This window comes from Galeopterus variegatus, unplaced genomic scaffold (assembly GCF_000696425.1).
Source record: "Galeopterus variegatus unplaced genomic scaffold, G_variegatus-3.0.2 Scaffold4928, whole genome shotgun sequence".
Taxonomy (NCBI): domain Eukaryota; kingdom Metazoa; phylum Chordata; class Mammalia; order Dermoptera; family Cynocephalidae; genus Galeopterus; species Galeopterus variegatus.
Genome location: NW_007731039.1, coordinates 76,851 through 95,849, shown reverse-complemented (window position 1 = coordinate 95,849; position 18,999 = coordinate 76,851). Strand labels below are relative to the sequence as shown.

The 18,999-nt window shown below is 35.1% G+C and overlaps 1 protein-coding gene across 1 annotated transcript in view; it reads right to left on the bottom strand.

The window, feature by feature from the left end:
* The window catches only part of CNKSR2 (connector enhancer of kinase suppressor of Ras 2), a 155,077-nt gene that overhangs the window by 74,851 nt on the left and 61,227 nt on the right, over positions 1-18,999 (bottom strand). Inside the window, exons 8-9 of the mRNA XM_008588624.1 lie at positions 13,789-13,878; positions 11,994-12,208 (exon numbers count right to left, since the gene is read on the bottom strand). Of these exons, the coding sequence (XP_008586846.1) occupies positions 11,994-12,208; positions 13,789-13,878 (305 nt within the window). The remainder of the gene's footprint in view (positions 1-11,993; positions 12,209-13,788; positions 13,879-18,999) is intronic.

The window sequence follows — 18,999 nt, the reverse complement described above, 5'->3', positions numbered from 1 at the left end:
GTTGGCCGGTTAGCTCATTTGGGAGAACATGGTGCTGGTAACACCAAGGTCAAGGGTTTGGATTCCCTTACTGGCCAGCTGCTAACCACCCCCACCAATCCCCCCCAAACAAAACAAAAACAAACAAAAAAACCAGAAACAAACAAAATATATATGGTGGTACAAAAGAGTAAAAAATATAATATTCAAAAATATTTTTTAGCAAATGAAGAAGTAGATTTCATATAGCTGTTTCTTGTGATAGCCATATGACAAAAATTTAAGTTGCTAAAATGCAACTAAATGAAGGAGATTAAAAAAATGACTAAGATAACATAGTTGCTTTAGTCCATTTTGTGTTGCTGTAATAGAATTACCTGAGACTGGGTAATTTATAAAGAAGAAAGATTTATTTGGCTTCCAATTCTGGGACAGCTGCGTCTGGCATGGGCCTCAGGCTGCTTCTACTTATGGTGGAAAGTGGCAGGCAGCCAGCGGGTACAAGCAGATCACATGGAAAGAGGAAGCAAGAGAGAGAGACAAGGTGCCAGGGTCTTTTTAAGCAATGAGCTCTCGCGGTAACTAATCAAGCGAGAACTCACTCATTAATCCCCTCTCCCCCAGGGAGAGCATTAATCCATTCATGAGGCATCTGCCCCCATAACTCAATCAGTTTCCAACACTGCCACATTGGGGATCAAATTTCCACATGAGTTTTGGAGGGGACAACGCATCCAAACTCCATCAATAGTCTAGGTATATAGCCTTCTGGTATTCTTCCTTAGAGCAGGTGAAGAAATTCTTCAAAGAACTGTTTAATATAATTTTCTCTAAGTCCATCCATGTTGCTGCAAATGATAGTATTTCTTTTTTTTCTTTTTATAGGAGAGTGGTATTCCATTGTGTACATATACCACATTTTCCTTATCCACTCATCTGATGATGGACATACAGTAAAATAAAAATAAGTAAATAAATAAAAATAAGAAAAAGAACTGTGTAATGTTTTATTAATTGAGAACCTCTTATTTATTTATTATTTTTCGGCAGCTGACCAGTAAGGGGATCTGAACCCTTGAGGTTGGTGTTACAACACTGTGCTCTAACCAACTGAGCTAAACTGGCCAGCCCTATTTATTTATTTTTTAATTGACACATGTTGATTGTACATATTTATGGGGCACAGAGTTATATTTAAATACATGTATATAATGTCTGATGATCAAATCAGGGTAATTAGCATTTCATCATCACAGAACTTTATCATTTCATTGTGATGACAGCTTTTAAGCTCCTCTATTCTAGCATTTGACAGCCATTTGAGAACATATGATAAATTATGGCTAACTATAGACGCCTAGTACCAGAACTTATGTAGACCACTAGAACTTATTTTTCCTATCTAGCTGTGATTTTAAATAAATTAGACATTTCACCCTAATTATTACTTATATTAGTCATCTTTTGATTGAAGACAGATAAAAGACAATTTGAAGTTATATTTTCCAATATATGCTTTAGAAAATTAAATAAGTAGGTTGTAGTGATGATACCTTCATAGAGGTGGGCTACACTCTTGATCCCACTCCAGATTTATAATAATTTAGAATTTTTACTTTACCATTGAACCTTATACATACTGTCGCTAGAGAAATTTTCAAAAGAGGCTTTACCTGGTTTACTGACAGTGGCCACAGAGAAGGAAACCTCAGCGTGGTAGTTTCCTATTTCATCAACTTAGCTAAGTTGGAAGGAACTATGTATCTCAGAATTCCCTTCTCTGTATGGTTCTAGGTTAGGGTTGGCTACTGGCGCGGTCCACGCCATGGCAGAGTCCTGAAAGGAATAGCTTGGGCTGCCCTCTCCGAGTTGGCAAGGCCGCCAGAGGAAGAGGTGCTGGCAGTGCCACAGCTACAAGCACTTGCTTTTGCTGTAAGGATCTCTGCTTTGGCATAGTGATACTGCTTTTACTTTCTCTTTTGATGTTTTGGTCAGCGTGGCAGTTTCCTGAGTCTCCTAAAGACACAGATAATGACACACAAACAGCAGAAAATGACACACAAACAGTTGTTGTCATAAAATTAGATAGTCCCACCAAAGATCCGGGAAGATTTAACAGTTCCAAATTGTCCCTTTTGAGTCAATTAATTATGCCAATGGATGTTTCAAAAACATCGGTCACGATTAATCCTGAGCAATTGCCTTTACCAGAGAAATTAATAAATAAAAGAAGTCCCCATCCTCTTCCCACCATCTGGGTAAATGGTAACATGGGATATAATATGGGGAAAGGAAAAATTTGGTATCCCCCTAGGGGAGGTCCAAAGTATGATCTAAGTTGGCAAACATCATTTATTGGAGATTGTATTAATGGCAAGAGAATGGTTGGTATTAATGAGAAATTATATGATTGGGATAAATTAATTATATGGGAATGAAACCGTAGAATTCCCTGTACTTGGTGGTGTCCAGTTTTAAATAAATCATTAAGAATCAGGTGTTGGGATAAAAATATATGCTGTAAAATTATTAAACCTGCAAAATTAGATTTTAGAAGAATAGGCGAGTACACCAAGTTTTGTGAGGGATGGTGCTGTGCACAAGGACACTTTAACATTTAGATCAAGATTACAGGGCCACAGAAACGTTAACATTTTTCCTTTTAGAAAAGTTGTATTTACATTTAAGAATAGATATAGGTTATCTACAAAATAGCTGCCACCCTGTTAATAGGGTGGATATTAACCACAGCTTGCTAACAGAAAAAGCTCACAAGATAACTTCAAGACAATGAAGAGATGGTTCGGATCTTATAACCTGATTCCAGGAAAAAGAGGCACGAGTTGATCACCTGATACATGCTGACAAAAGGAAAGGACTGGCTGACCTCTAAAAAAGTTTCCTCCCTGCTTTTTGGACTATTGATTTAAGCTTGCTGATACAATAAAAATAGTACCCCAAACCCCCCTGCAGAGAAAAATCTAAATAAAAGGCATTGTCTCATGCTCTACGGGGCTCCAGCTGCAACACGCTGACAGCCTGCAGAGAAAGAACGTGCATATTGATGCATTGAGGTCTCCATCTGTGTTTGTTATTTTCGCCGACTCTCTCGCTCCCTTTTCGGGTACCCAACCCCTTGCTGAAGCTGGACTTCGGCAGGCTACATCATAAATTTGTATGAACTTGGAGAATACAAGTGAAGCACCAACTCTTATGCTCTGAAGGTCAGCGTAGGTTGTCAATCACTGCTGCAGCTCACCACACATTGTCACTTTTCTGCTGGCTTGACTTGTTGGTGAGGGGCAGCAGCCTGCAACTCCAGCTCCCACCAGACCTCCTCCTTCAGCTCCTCTGAGTACCTGACCAGGAGCCTGTGAATCTCCATAGAGAAGGGTACCAGCTTTGTTGCTGAAGTTGGAGGCAGGGTTCTGGTTTGTGCTCATGGGTTCTAGTCTGTCTTGTTCTCTCTAAATTCATGTCCAGTTTTTCTACCCAACTGCTGGCTCTGCTGAGGCATCTTCACCAGATCCTCAGTGAGTAAGATCTAGTCCTTTATTCTATGTTACTTAGAATAGAAGCTTCACTGATTGAATCTTAACTGACACACATTAATGCCCAAAGGGAAACAGATAATTTTTAGTCCAAGAAGGCTTCCTGATTTGTTCATTAGGATGTAAATTCCCTTGCATGTAAATGAACTAATTTTTTTTCTATACCGAGTTAATAGTTACGATGTGCCCAGCACAGTGGAAAGAACTTTATATATAATGTATGATTTATGAATAAACAGGGTGACATAAGTATCATTATCCTTCTTTTACTGATGAGAAACTGAGGTTCAGAAATGTGGTTAGATTCATACAGCTGACTTACAGCTCATGTTTTATAACTACAACATTATTCTTGGCCATCTGAATTTTAGAAAAGACAATTCTCTTCTTTAAGGTTGAACCCTTTTACCTGGAGGCTGTCATACACAAGAACCATTGTCTCCTAGAGCCACTATAGATTTATGATAATAAAAGAAACCATGGGAAGACAACTTACTCTGCTGTTTGCTATGGCAGGAAAGTTTACATTAATTAATCTAAAATTAGTTGCATATAAAGAGCAGGAGTTGAAACACTGATATATTTCTTACCATTCCAGATTGTTTTAGACTCAAGTCTATTAGGATCCTGTTCCTGGCTTACCCTGATTTTTATAGAGATGTTAAGAGACAGACTTAGCAGTATCATTTAGAACTGAGACTCTATAAGTTGAGCTCATGCACTTTTGTCTACTGCCAATTGCTGTCAGAGTCAAAGCCAATGAAGAGTCCATAAAGGCTTCAAACAGTTTACCACTGTCTTTGGAAAATTTATCTTCAAGAAACTAGAATGCAACAGTAGTCAATTACTGTGCCTGAATGTAGTTTATTAAGAGGAAACTGAATAAAATTTAGGTATGTACAACAAATCATTATGCCTATAGTTTTGTGGAACTAGAGGATGCTAAAACCATCAAGGGGGTAATATATATTAGGAGTTAAGTGAAGAAAATAATTTCGTACAGGTTATTCTTCAATCAGAATAGGCTTTAAAGAGTTCTAATGGTAAGATAATTTTACATAGAGTTTTATTAAACCTGAGATGGTTGATTAAATGAGTTTCGGTGGCAAGGTAATGTGAGTAGAGTGATTACAGAAGCCAAAAAGGGCCTATTGCCTACAAAATTTGAGGAAGTTTTCTGAGGCTATAAAGCTAGCAGACACAGGCCTCCAACATAAGAGAGAACGGGGCTTCTTTAAACTCTCTGATCAAAGCGAATAAAGGCAGGTATGCCCCCAAATAATTTGTAATTATTAACCTTAGCAACCAAGCCAAGGGCCTCTTACAGGAATTTATGTTTTACTTTTTCTCTAAAGGCAACAAGAAATTTGTAATAAGATCTAAATTTAATAAATTCCTAATTCAATTCTTCTGTGTCCTGTTTTGCATAGTGCCTCACTTATTAAGCCAGATTATTTGTTTTGCTTCCTGGCAGTCATTATCTAACCAGGAACTAGCAGAATGAGATCCACATTTGTTCAAACATGAAACTGAAAGAACTGACCAGTTTATCAATAATCTGTTTTATACAGTGTGAACCAAAATCTCTCTGAAGAGTGTAGTTGCATTAATGAATCTTTTTATTTTTTCTAATGTCCATTTTTTAAAACAAAAATTGATGGAAAAATTCTGAACTTTTAAACAATATTTTCAAAATTAATAAAATTTATGAATTGAATCTGTCTTTTAGGAATTCCATTAAATCACAAGTCTTATTTATAAAGTTTTTTACAGGCTTCCCATACTTTAAAGCATCACAGAACATAACAATAAAAGCAAAATGGGTTACTCCTACTCTCAACCAATACAAAAGTATTAGTACTGTGGGTTTGGTTCATTTATTAGTATTTCTATAATTACATTTTGGAAATCTAATGATTAATCAAATTTCTTTGATAGTTATAGAACTATTCAGATTATATACTTCATCTTGGGTGAATTTTAGTAATTTTTGGTTTTTGAGGAATTGGTCCATTTCATCTAAACTGATCAACTTCTGTGCATAGGGCTGTTTGTAGTATTTCCTTACTATTCTTTTAATGTCTATGAGGTTTGTAGTGATATCTCTTTTTTCATTCTTGATACTGGTAATTTGAGTATTCTCGCTTTTTTCCCTTTATCAGTCTTGTTAGAAGTTCATCGTTTTTTTTTTTTTTAATTTTACAAAAACCCCCACAGCTTTTTAATTTTTTTCTATTGTTTTTCTGTTTATAATTTCATTGATTCTGCTCTTATATTAAGTCTTCCTTATGTTTGGTTTTTCTTGAGGTGGGAGCTGAGATTATTGACACTTTTATCCTTTTCTGATATAAACATTTAGTGCTATAAATTTTCCTCTAAGCATATGTTGTGTTTTCATTTTCATTCAGTTCAATTTTCCTTGAGACTTCCTCTTTTATCTATGGATTATTTAGAAGTATGTTCTTTAATTTCCATGTGTTTGGAGATTTACTTGTTACCTTTTTGTTACTCATTTCTAGTTTGATTCCATACATATTTTGTTATTTCAGTTCTTTTAGAATTAAGGTTTATGACCCAAGATATGGTCTATCCTGATGAATGTCCCATGCATGCTTATAAAGAATGTGTATTTTATTGTTTTGTGCTGTCAGTTGGATACCATTAGTGTATAGTCATTTGGTACCTCCATTCGCTTGCTGACATTTTGCTTAGGGGTTCTATCAATTACTGAGAGACAAATGTTGAAGTAGCCCATCATAATTACAGATTTATCAATTTCTCCTTTCAGTTCTGTTGGATTTTGCTTCCAGAACTTTGAAACGCTGTTGTTTGGTACTTGTACATTTAAGATTGTCATGTCTTCTTAGTGAATTGAACTTTTTTTTGCCTGTTGTGGTAGAGGAAGAAGAGCATGACATTTTTTTATGGTTTTTGCCTTGAGAACAGGCAGGTATTGTTAAAAGGTTTTTGTCCTGTTAGGCTATCCTTTTCTTGGTCCATTGACTAAAAAGAGCAAGCTTTTCTTGGGTTTATATTTTTTTCTTTGCCTATTGATATTTCCAGGTTGTGGGCATTTCTAGCACCTGGGCCAGTGTATACTTGTATAGGCAGCAAACAAACAAACAAACAAACAAACAATAAACCCCGAGAACTCACCACTAGGTTGTTTCTCAGGCTTGGCGGTCCCTAGCCTATCCACCTTATTTTTTCCACCTTTTAGAGCCTTCCTGTAGGTGAGTTAATGTATTTTGTCCAGGTCTTTTTGGTTATGGTTAGTAAGAATAAGAAAATAGAATGTGTGTACTCTATTTTGTCTGGAACTGAAAGTTTATATTTGTGAATCCGCAAACTACCAAAATTATTTCTATTCTTAATCCTCTAGTATATCCAGTTCAATTATAAGCACACTAGTTTGTGAATAAGAAAATGGGAGCAGGGGTGCTGATAGTCGATTTATTTTTTAGAAGAAAATCCTTCCTAAGTATGGATGAAAAAAGAACTATTAGTATAAATGGGTCAGAAAATATAAATGAACTTTTCTCCCAGACTTCTTCATGAATTAGCATTCAACAAACTTTCATATTTATAAAAAGGTAAAGCCAAGATTTCTTTTCTTCTTTTTTAAGCCATATATCTATACCTAAGGCAGTGGGTCTCAACAGTGATTGTGGCCCTCTAAGACAGACCAACAGACTCCTTGGGCCCATCTATCACTCCGTCCCCACTTTCCAATGGAAAAAGTAACTAGGTGATACCAATGCAATATTACTCCTTAAGTATTTTTGGGTACGGACGATTGACAGTATCATTCTTAGAAAATTGTGGGTAAGTATGAATCACTACATACCAGAGGATAAAGCAAGCAACCTAAAACAAACTAAAAGTGATAAGTGATGATGAAGTCTAATGATAATTTATAATGAAAAAAGAACAGCAGTTAAAAACTACAGGTAACTTTAAAAAAATCCTGATGATTCATCAATATAAAATTCCTCCTGAAAACCATGGAAGTCTAAATGCTTGTGCAATAAGAACATGACTACATTATCAGTGTTGCATGGATACCAGGCTTCTTGGAAAAATACTGAACTAGAATATTCAGCTAACTCTACTAATATATTATTTTATGATTATTCAATTTGTAACCTTTAATAATCATTTAGTAGGTTAGTAGTAAGCAATATCAAGTCATCAGTGAAAAAAGTGTGTGAAATTATGTGTTATTTACCCATAAGAATCAAAGAAAGGACTGCCATTTCTGGGTCAAGCCTCAGCTATCAGGGCCTTTTGCCAAGGATGGCCCATACTTAAATAAATATTGCTCTAGGGAAGTGGCCCACTGGGAGACACTTTTCACAGCCCAGACTGTTCCCATGTAGAGCTTTGCCAGTGCTACTATGAATTTGGCATTAACGCTCTAGAAATAATCAAGTCATCCACAGGAGTCAAAGAATGCACACAAAATGAATACAATAATATTTAGAAAGGATATCTAAATGTCCTACATGACCTTGATGAGAAGAAACATGCCATGCTGTACTATGGCCATCTTTTGGATAAGTAAAGTCAAAATGGGGAGAAATTGGTTGTTATAAACACTGTTAGCTCAGAGATTCTTCCTTGACACTAAAATTAACTGTCTTCTTATTTTAGTTACTTTGATCCTGAAACAATGCAGCTAAGTCAGGCAGCTGTTAGACAAACCAACCTTTGTAACTGCAGATAAATTTGATTGTGAATGTTTATATGCTGATAATATAGCAGATTTTCCATCTTTGTGATAATAATAGCTATGTCTTCCCTAACAGGTGGCAAAATCCCTATGAGCAGAAATGGCTTTATCTGTCTAAGATGTGAATTTTGGAGTCAGAATTCTTGGACTCATATCTCAACATTGCTACTTTATAGCTGTGCATAAAATAAACTGCATGTTTTTCTTTCAGTTCTGCGAAATAGAAATAATAATAATACCAACTTCATAGGGTAATTCTGGGGATTCAAGGAGATAATGTAAATAAGTTCTTAACATAGAAGCTTAGTAAGTAATTAGTGAATGTTAGCTATTAGTAGTAGTAGCAGCAGTGGCAATATTACTATGAATCTTTGTATATTCCACAGCACTTAGACTGGGCCTTACATGTGGTTGATACTACTAGAATAAAGTGTTAAGATTCTGCTAAGTTATGTTATTTTTTGAGGGGCAATATGGCATATTAAGAGCCAGACTGCTGATGTTCAAATCTCAGCCCCACCATGTAACTACTTACTCAATCCAGGTGCCTCAGCTTCCTAATCTGTAAAATATGGACAACACCAGTGTCTTCCTCATAGGGTTGTTATAAGGATTAAATGAGTTAATATTTGTAAGTACTTAGAATAGTGTCTGTTTTGTAATGTCTATTTACTTGTTAAATAAAAAATAAAAATAAAAAATGGCTTAACTGCTCTCCACCTCCCTCCATAAACAACAACAACAACAACAACAACAACAACAACAAAAACCCAAAAACCAAAAAATCAAACCTCGCACAACGACCAGAATGGCTAAAAATACTTATTAGAAATAAAATAACAACTCAGTGTTTTCAGTTATATCCTAAGAAACTAAGACTAGCCACACAAATGTTGAAATGTTATGAAAGGAATTATCTAGATTTTTGAACACCTACTCAAAATCTGTTTTTAATAAACCATGTAAAATCACATTATTCAGTTTATGAAATTATACCTGCATGCTGCCTGGATCCATAATCAAATTTTACTTGTTCTGGTATCTCAGCATGTAGATTTAAAATAAATAATTATTTTGTGTATGCATTTAGTTTAGCAGCTTTAATATGAGAGCAAGTTGTCACATGCATATAATATTAAGGAAAAATAAAGTCCTACAAGATTAAAAGATGAGCTTCAGAACAATTCATTCTTTATCTTAAGACTTTCTCACTATATCTGAATTTCTCTCTCCCTTACACACACACACACACATACACACACACACACACACACACACAGTGTCTGTCTTTTCTTCATGTGCTCTCAGGTTAGATGAGGGCTTTGGCAGCTAACAACTTCCACATTTTCAGACAGATAATCAGTGAGTAGGTAAAATAAAGTCATGCTCTTTAAAAAAAATGAAGATTAGTGGTTCCCTATGAAGGTGATTAGATTATACACTGATATTGATCATGTGTTTTTAGGAAAATTTAACATAAGGGAAAAATCCTTTCATTTTAAAATAGTGTACAAACTGATAACAAACAAACAAAAACAACGACAAAAAACACAAGAATTCCTGTGAAATATAAGAAGCTGTCACTTAAGTGTATGTTGTTTTGCTTCTAAGGTCCAACCAATTCTATCTACAATATTCTGTAGTCCCAGCAGTAGATCATGCTGAATAACTACTCATGCTCTGTAACAGCTGTTTAATAGCAAGATCATATCAGCAAAAGATTTCTTTCTTAGAATAAACTTATAGAAGTGAAGTTTCTAGACCGGGTTCTTGATATACATGACTAAACAATGCCTTCAGAAAGGTGGTAACATTTATACTCCCAGACAACACTCACAATATGTATGATTACCAATTTGACTCATTTGTTTCTGTCTTCCCTAAGTTCATAACTCAAAATCCACAAGCCTCATCTCTCTATTTTCCTTTCTCACACAGTATATCCCTGTCTGGATGTGCATGACAGAATGGAACAGGCTGAGTATTTAAACGAGCCTTCAATGACTCACCATTCCTCTTAGGATAAATCCAAACTCTTTAATAGTTTATACACTCTGAGTTGAAGTGGCCTCTTCTTCCCTCTCCCGCCTTATTTCTCCCTACCAATTTCCCTATTGAATAGGCCAGCTGTCTCTCATCTTCAGACCTTTGTTCAAGTTATTACTTATGCCTGAGATACCAGACTCTAGAAGAAGCTCAGTGTTCATACATACAGCTCTTCTGACTAGTGGTGATAACAAAAGTGGCCCCCTTCATATAGCTAAGAGTATTGATTTCAGGCTGACTTCAAATGTCTGTGGAAAAAAGAATAATTTGATTTGTCAGTCATTTAATGGAGCAGGTTTTGGACTGTACACCAGTCTCTTGGAGAAGAGGCTTGAAAGTATTATGAGGCACCCAGGAGTGCTAAGGACACTCTAATGCAAATAAAGGGAAATTTTTTTCTACGCTCTAGTTTCATGAGAGAGCTACAGAATAGTTATGTAGATGATTTGAGAGATTTACTCAGGAACTACTCATTTATAAGTTATTAAGTCTTTCAAACCTTGTATATCTAGATGGAATACCTTCTACAGCAGTGGGAGATTAATTTTTTTTGAAACTGTGAGCACTAATAGTTGTTCAAATTACTTAAAAACTTGTAGTCCATGTTTTTCAAGGGCTCCTAATAAGAAGCTATAGTTCTATTGGCACAACAAACTCCCTTTAACCAAAATGGCCTAAAATGGATTGATTTTGTGAACTGAGTGTTTTGGCTAACAAGATTCTCAGCCTCCACGCAGCCATTGTCCTAGTTTTTCATCATCCATCTGGCCTGGACTTAACGTCCCTGCCTTTAATCTCTTGGCTGATATACTGTACTACAGAGATCCAACAGGCCAATCTGATCATGCAACTCCACAGCTCAAAATTCAATAGCTCTCTTATTACTGCAGGAAAGAGCCTAAGCACTTTATCATAAAATTCCTGATCTAACTCCTGCCTACATCTCCAGGCCCATCTATGGCCCTTCTTCACATGATTTTCTTCAGTTTTTAGTGAACCAGCAATTCTGAGCCACATGAAATTCCTGGAACATGCCACATTCTTCCATATTTGTAGTGTACCTGCATATACTTTCCCACTAAAATCCTGCTACTAACCTTTCATGCTTCACTTAAATGCTCTTCATTCTAAAGCCTTTTCTCATTTCCCATGAAGTCTGAGGCTCTCCTTCTCCTATGTTCCTCCTACATTTTTCTGTGACCATCCATTGCAACAGTGAAATTATACTGAGACTCTTGGCATGTCTTTCTCCCTGTATAATGGTGTCCTATGTCTTCCCATTTTTATTTCCAGCACCACACATCATATCTAGCACATAGTAGATGCTAATTTTTAAATGGAATCATAAATATATTAAAAATTCTATCTTTAATGTTGAATTTTACAGCTATCCATTGACTGTGTATTATCACACTGATGATTAGTCGGTTAATTATTATTCTCCATCCATTTTGTGCATATTAAGTTATTTCATTAAAAATCCAACTTTTTCACAACATACGAACTCACTGAACATATGAACTGAATAACAAATCAATAGTTCATCATTTTTTAAGGTCCTAAGCCCTAAAGTTACAATCTTTTGTGAAAACCCAGCAATAGAATAAAAATAATCTGGAATTCACCCAAGAGTCATTTGCCAGTCTCTCAATGAAAGTTGTATCAGAGTCTGAAATTTTACTTACATGGTATAGTGTGGTCTCTGGCACAGGAGTGCCCATGATGTCTTGTCTCAATGCATCCATTTGCAAACTAGGTAGCAATGAATAGTGAGTTGGGCTATTACTCTTATCGCCCTTCTTTTTTGACTTCTTTCCTGTGTCTTTTTTGCTGTTTCTCTGAAACATGTATTCTTCTTGAGCAATTTTTTCATTGCTCATATATCGAAGCAGAGAGTTTTCTATATAAAAAGAGAAAAATACACCAATATAAACATGCAAATATCCTGCAAATATCTCACATTTAACCATTTTTTCTTAATTGTGCTATTAGATTTCATTTTAGAACTTTACCTTGATTTAATGTATAAAATATGTAGTGAAAATGTAGCAGACATTGATTACTTGGGATCACAGGACAATAAGAAATAGCCTATTAATTAATCCTCCAATTTTTATCTCTGGATCAACTACATCAGAATCACCTACAAAACTTGAATCAGAAGTTCTGGGTGTGTGGCTCATAATATTTGTAACAAGCTCCCTCAGGAGAATTCTGCTAAAGCTTGATAACAAACACTGGCCTATCGTATACTTTAACTTGGAGAAGTTAATGCCCACATTATGAAACTTAGTTCATAAAATATATGCTTAAATTGAAAGTCAGCACTTAGTACTTCATATGGCTCTCCTCCCAAGATGTCACCATAATATGAAGCACTACAATGGTGACTGAGAGATGGCATATAAGCATTTCTCTTTCTTTTTTTGATTTAGTCTATAAAACAAATGAGATTAGAAACTGAAGCTAGGAAAATGAAATGAATACATAGATGTATAAGAATCCATCAATGTTCCTGTATTTATCAACATTTTTGGAAATGCTCACTCCATAAAACAAGTGTTAAGGAGACTAATGAAGCTGGTATTCATGCTTGCTTGTCCATGTGGTCTGTGGATTTATGTGGTAATGAAATAAATTCTGTACACTGGCTAGAAATAACAGGCAAACAGGTCAAAAATATCATGAAGGAAGCTTAGTGATCTTAGGTTCTATGAATAGTTTTTTGTTTGATGTGTTTTGTTTTCCATCTACAACCTTATGGCTCTCTACTTTAGAAAGTGGAAGTAGCAGCATGACCCACTGGGCCCACCATATCCACACATAGTCAAATCCCATTTAGTAGTGAGACTTTCAGTTGCTGTCTTTACTGCTCACCTCAGTTGCAGGATAAGCGAACATAAAAATTTACTTTTGGTAGATACTTCAAGAGTAGCCCACCCCCCATGTAATCATAACCCTGAACAGCAAACAGAACAGGAAAAAAAAGCAAAGCAGTTTTTTTTTTCTTCCCATTTCCATATGGTTTTCATTAGAGTCACTGGCCCAGTTTCCATTAGCTTTTACCCATGTGCTTCAATACTCATTGTGAGGCTGTATCAATACAACAGTAGTGTGGTTGCATTGCGGACCAATGGAGACTGATGACAAAATGTTCCTATTCCCTGAACTTAATTCTTTTATGCAGTTTCACACTTCTGACCTTGTTATCCAAGTATTAACTTTCAGATCACAATCAGATATTCATTTTTCACACTGTACTTATCTACCCTGAATCCCTTAGAAGACATTCAGGGAAGATATCTATTTTGTAATAGGTCAAGATAGTCAAATGTTGGTTTAACTTGGTTTTGCTGTACAATAAAATCAATGATAAAATGGTAAGTTTTCCTCTGAAGCCATTACAATCTATTTAAAGAACATTTAAATCTGCTTGTTGTTCAAACAACCCGGCCTACACTGAAATTCTATAACACTTACCTCTTCTACTATCTCTCTTCATCTTACTTGGATCTTCATAGTCCCCCACCCAATTATATTCCACTGGCATAGATATAGGTCGTAGCTTGCCTAAACACAGAGAACAAAGTTCACATCACATTGTTTTCCTTCCCCATGTCAGCTCAAACTTCCACTGATTTTTAGCTACAGTCTACAAAACACACTCACTCTTATGCAACATTATGGTTGGCATTTATGTAGATGAAGAAAATGTGTGTTTTGAGCCAGAAGGTGAAACTGCCTGTGGCAATTGGCCAGGTGATAATGCAAACTTAAGGCACTTTTTATGAATAATAAATAGCCTAGGTTCGCTTTCTTAGGAGTACCAGACTTTAAGAGTATGGTCCTTTACAAAGAGGATGGTTATTTCAGTGATTCTACTATATTTTCAAGAATTGGATCTCTTTCTTATTCCCTAATGCCTAAGTATCTATCTGGATAGCCAACCTCCAAGATGGTAGCCCCTTGTGTTTAACCTGACTACCAGGACATTACCCATTGTTTTAACTCTGGAACACCACAAGGCCAACTTCTTATATTTACTGCCTCCTAACTCCCATCACCATACATTTCGGATACTACTATGCCTCAGCAATATGGCTAGATTCTCTTCCATGCTCTATAGCTGGGTCTGCCCCTAAGCATCTCTTTTGCTACAGTGAGCATGTCTAGTTTACAGATATAAGTAATCACTGCCTTGGCCTGTAACAGATCCAAGTAATAACTTCCTTGGCCTGTTCTCCTTGCTAAAGCAAAATACTATTTAGTAAGAATACAGACCCATTTCCCTCTGGGTCTGTATTCTTACTAAACAGCATTTTACTTTAGCAAGGAGAACTCAGGAAAGACTTCAAGGATACCTTTTTGGTGAGGCTGCAGTGTATTATTTTTGTTCAACTTGAAATTCTTGAAGTACAAAACAGCCAAAGAAAACAATTCAAAAGTTTTAAAAGGATACCTAAAGCAATGGTTGTTGTGAGACAGTGGTTAAAAATTTTTGAATGAATGAAAAGCAGACACTCACATAGGACTGGATCATAAAAATAATCATGATTATGATGATCATGGTAATATACAAACACATATATATCATTTACCATATGTCACATACTAAGAGTTTTATAAGTATTAAATCATTAATTCTCATAATTATGAGAAATATACTATAATTACCTACATCTTACCAGATGAGGGAACTGAGACAGGTTATGTAACTTGCCCAAGGTCACACAGCTGGTAAGTGCACAGTACCGGAACTCAAACCCTGGCAGGCACTCCAACATCACTTCTGCCATAATTCTTGGTGACTTCAGTATCAACTCTCTGATATTCTAGCCTCTCTCACTTTCTTGTGGTTCTCTCCTCCACCCATTCATCTGCAAAGCCTGCACTCCCTCCAAATATCTCACTTTTCAACTACCACCATCTGTATTCCTAGCACATAGCACTACAAGTCTGACAATCCTTCCTTCTTTAATTCACCGATCTTTACCACTTCTCGGTATCTCTCAGTCACCTTCTGTCCTCTTGACTTTCCTCCTTGCCCAGTTAAATTTCATAATCAATTTTTATAATCACTCTATTAAAAAAAATCTGTTAGGAGACAGATTCCTAAAGAAAATGTACCAAGCTTATGGCTTTTTATGTACAGTGATATAGTTTACTTAGCATGTTTTGCTAAGCTCTTTTAAAATCTGAGGATAAAGTAGACATGATAAAATTATTAATGAGCCCCCAAATGTTGTATTTATTTAATGGCTTCCTTTCAAGGTGTGCAAATGACTGTAAATGATCACCTAGAATTCCAAAGTTCTCATGGCATATATCTCTACTCTTTTACACAGAGGGAATTTGGGTGAGATGATCCAGGTCAATATACTCTGCTCATCAAGGATGGGGTAAGATTTTGAGAAAAGGTCTCCTTTTGTCCTTTTTATTCCACTGTTCTGCAAAATCAGTCCTCCAGATTTTCAATGTTATGAATGCTATATTTTCAAAATACCTACAACTTATTTCTTTATAAATAATAGAGTCTGGTTTGAAAATAAACTCCACTTCAGCATGTGCACTGAAACTTAAGCAGTTAACAGCTCTACATGTCATCAAGAAAATCTTTTGAAAAGTGAAAAATCCAATAAATAAGCAGTTGTTTTACTTGTTCTATATGTTACATATTAAGAAAAAACTATTTTGCTACTTTTTGAAGAACTGATTGGTTGTTTGGAGTCAAATATATGTGCACAAAAACAAGAAGAAACATACTTCGCACATATACTATGAAATACATAATTGTATTGATTGTATTTTGGGTCATCTCTGAGATTCTAATCGAGCTAAGTCACTGAAGCATGTAATTAAGCCCTTGATATGTCTGGCTGTATCATTAACTATAGAAATAATTCTGCATAAAATTTTAACACTGACTTTTACAAGGGTAATTTTTAAAACACAATTATACTGTATATTACTAACACACAATTGAAGAAAAATATATTGACTTAGGAAAAAAAACTGACATAAAAAGTCTTAATTAAAATTTACTTTTGGAGAGCATCAAAGTTGTGCTTTTATTAGTTGTAAAACTATAAATTTAGCAATGCAAATTAAAATTAATATTTAAAAAAATAAGTATATTATTGGTTTAGTTATAACAAACAAGTAATGCTGCTTATAAATATTGCTTCTTTTATAAGTTTTTTATTGTGCTAAAATATTGAAACAGACTTAATAAAACAGTTAAACTAATAACACAAGGTAACATTCTTATATAAACAGCAGTCCTTGGCAGACTAAAAAACAGACCATAACTTAAATTATTTCTTATTCTAAATACACAGATCATTGATTGCAGCTTGGAGATATGTTTAGTACTGCAGGTATAGGAGCATTTTAATTTAGCAAGACAGTAAAGTTCAAATGGAAAAAGAACTTTATGGTTTGATGCTGTAGTGCTGTTGGTTAAACAAAACAAAACAAACCCCCCCCAAACAAAAGTACTATAAGCATCATAATTAGACTTGAATAAAATATACACTATTATCAATACCAGCAAAGTATTTTTGTGCTCATATGACTTTTAAAGGCTTTAATACAAATTAATTGATTTAGTAAAATTAAATACATCTGACCTTTTCCTATGTAAATGTACAGAAATAAACCATAAATCTCTGAAAAATAATCTGAAAAATTTTAAGATGTGTTTTTATATAGCAATACATTAGTTTTTGAGGTGGTAAAGTTAAAGTTAAGGTTACTAATTCATAATGAAAATTAATAAGAATAGTCAAAATATGGTAAAGAAAAATGAGTACTAGAGCCTATTTAAAAATTTTTGCTGACCATTTCATCTTGATATTTTATTCCTGTAAGTATAAATCACTTATTAATTGTAGAGTTTATCTGACTCCCTGTGATAAGTCTTGTGATATCTCTGTGCTAGTGCCTCACAGTATAATCATTATTTATTCTTTGGCTTTTCATAGTTGTTGCACATCTGGAGCTTTCTAAATGATATCTCCATACAGGCAGGAATTGTGCGCTGTATTTCTTATTGTATTCTAATAAATGTAGTGACAATAAAAGATAAATATTTTTGGATTTTGTTTGAATTTTATTTTGAAATTGATGGCAAGTAGCTTTTTGTTTTGAAAATTATGAACTATATTTAGGTGCAATTAAACACAGATGGAACACGAAATATAATTTTAAGAATACAGACAGTAATGGAGTGGTTTATAATGATGTATATAAATTACTATATTTTAACACAAAATTGTTATGTTTCAATACAAGCACACAGAATTGCTTGAAAATAAATCCATTTCACCTTAGATAATAAAACATTTTAGGTGATATTACAAATGACATGATTCCCTTTGGCAGAGTTAACTGTTTATTCCTCTGGGCTCCCTTAGATTTTTCCTGGTGCCTTTGGTATATATAATGCTTATTATACTGTTTTGTATCTGTCTGTTTAGAGGTTTTTTACTTCTTGGCAGGAACTAGGTCTTAGTAACATATTTTTGTTATGACTGTCCCTGGCAAAGACCGACCCAGAGCAGGTATTCACTGAATTTTTGTTGAATGCTTGAATGAAAGGATGCTAGACATTAGGGAGATCCCAAATTACTGGGTTATTCACTGGATTCTATTCCCTTTGACCTACAGAAGGGTATCCTCCCTTCTCTCTCCAACTTTTCCCTTTCTACTCAATCATTCCCATTAGCATACAAACATGCTGTAATTTTGCCAATCTTTTCTTTTCTTTTTTTTTTCTTTTTATAAAATGCAACTCTCTTTACCCCACAAATCCCTACCCAGGTACCTCCATATTTTTCTCTGCTCTCCTTTACAGAAAAACTCCTAGAAAACTTCGTCATATTTTCAGTTTCCAATTCCTTTTCTTCTCTCTCTTGAACCTTCTCCAATTAAACTCTTGCCCTTACTACTCCACCAAAGGTGCTATTGTCAAGGTCATTTGGGGCTACATATTTCTAAATCCATCAGACAATTCTCAGAGACCTGGACTTTTCTGATTTATTTGAAGCATTTGGCATGGAGAATTACTTCCTCCTTCTTCACCTGGCACTGGTTTTCCTCTCTTCCTAAATTCACATGCATCCTTCAGAGCTAAGCAGAAACGTCATTTCCTCAGGGACACACTCCTTTACCTCTCTTCTAGGTCAGTTTTCTCTGTATTTGTTTTCATTTCCTCTCAAAGTTCTTCTTCATAGCATGCCAATTATAGTCAAATAAGTACTTATTAAATTAGTTGCTTGAATTTAAATTTCATGAGGGAAGACACATTTCTCTGTGGTTAACTGTGGTATCTCCACCACTTAGTATAGTGTTTTAAATATAGTGCCTTCTTTATATTTGTAACTGACTGGTTGTTAAGAAAGTAAATGAGTGTCTTTCCTCATACATTGGACCACAAAGGATCCACGCTATACCATTGGTTGCTATTTTCACAGTTTCCTTCCCCTTCCTTCTAAGGCAGTATGTCATACTAACCAACCCTCTTTGTTTTTCTAACAAATTGAGCCTTACAGAAGTGTTTGGTAATTAAGTCAGAACTAGAAGTCCTGTCTCTTGATTTCTTATCTAGAGACATTCCCATATTAAGCTACCCACAATTCTGTTGAAACACCACTAAATTGCTAATTTTTTCAATTGTATTACCTTCTCCGC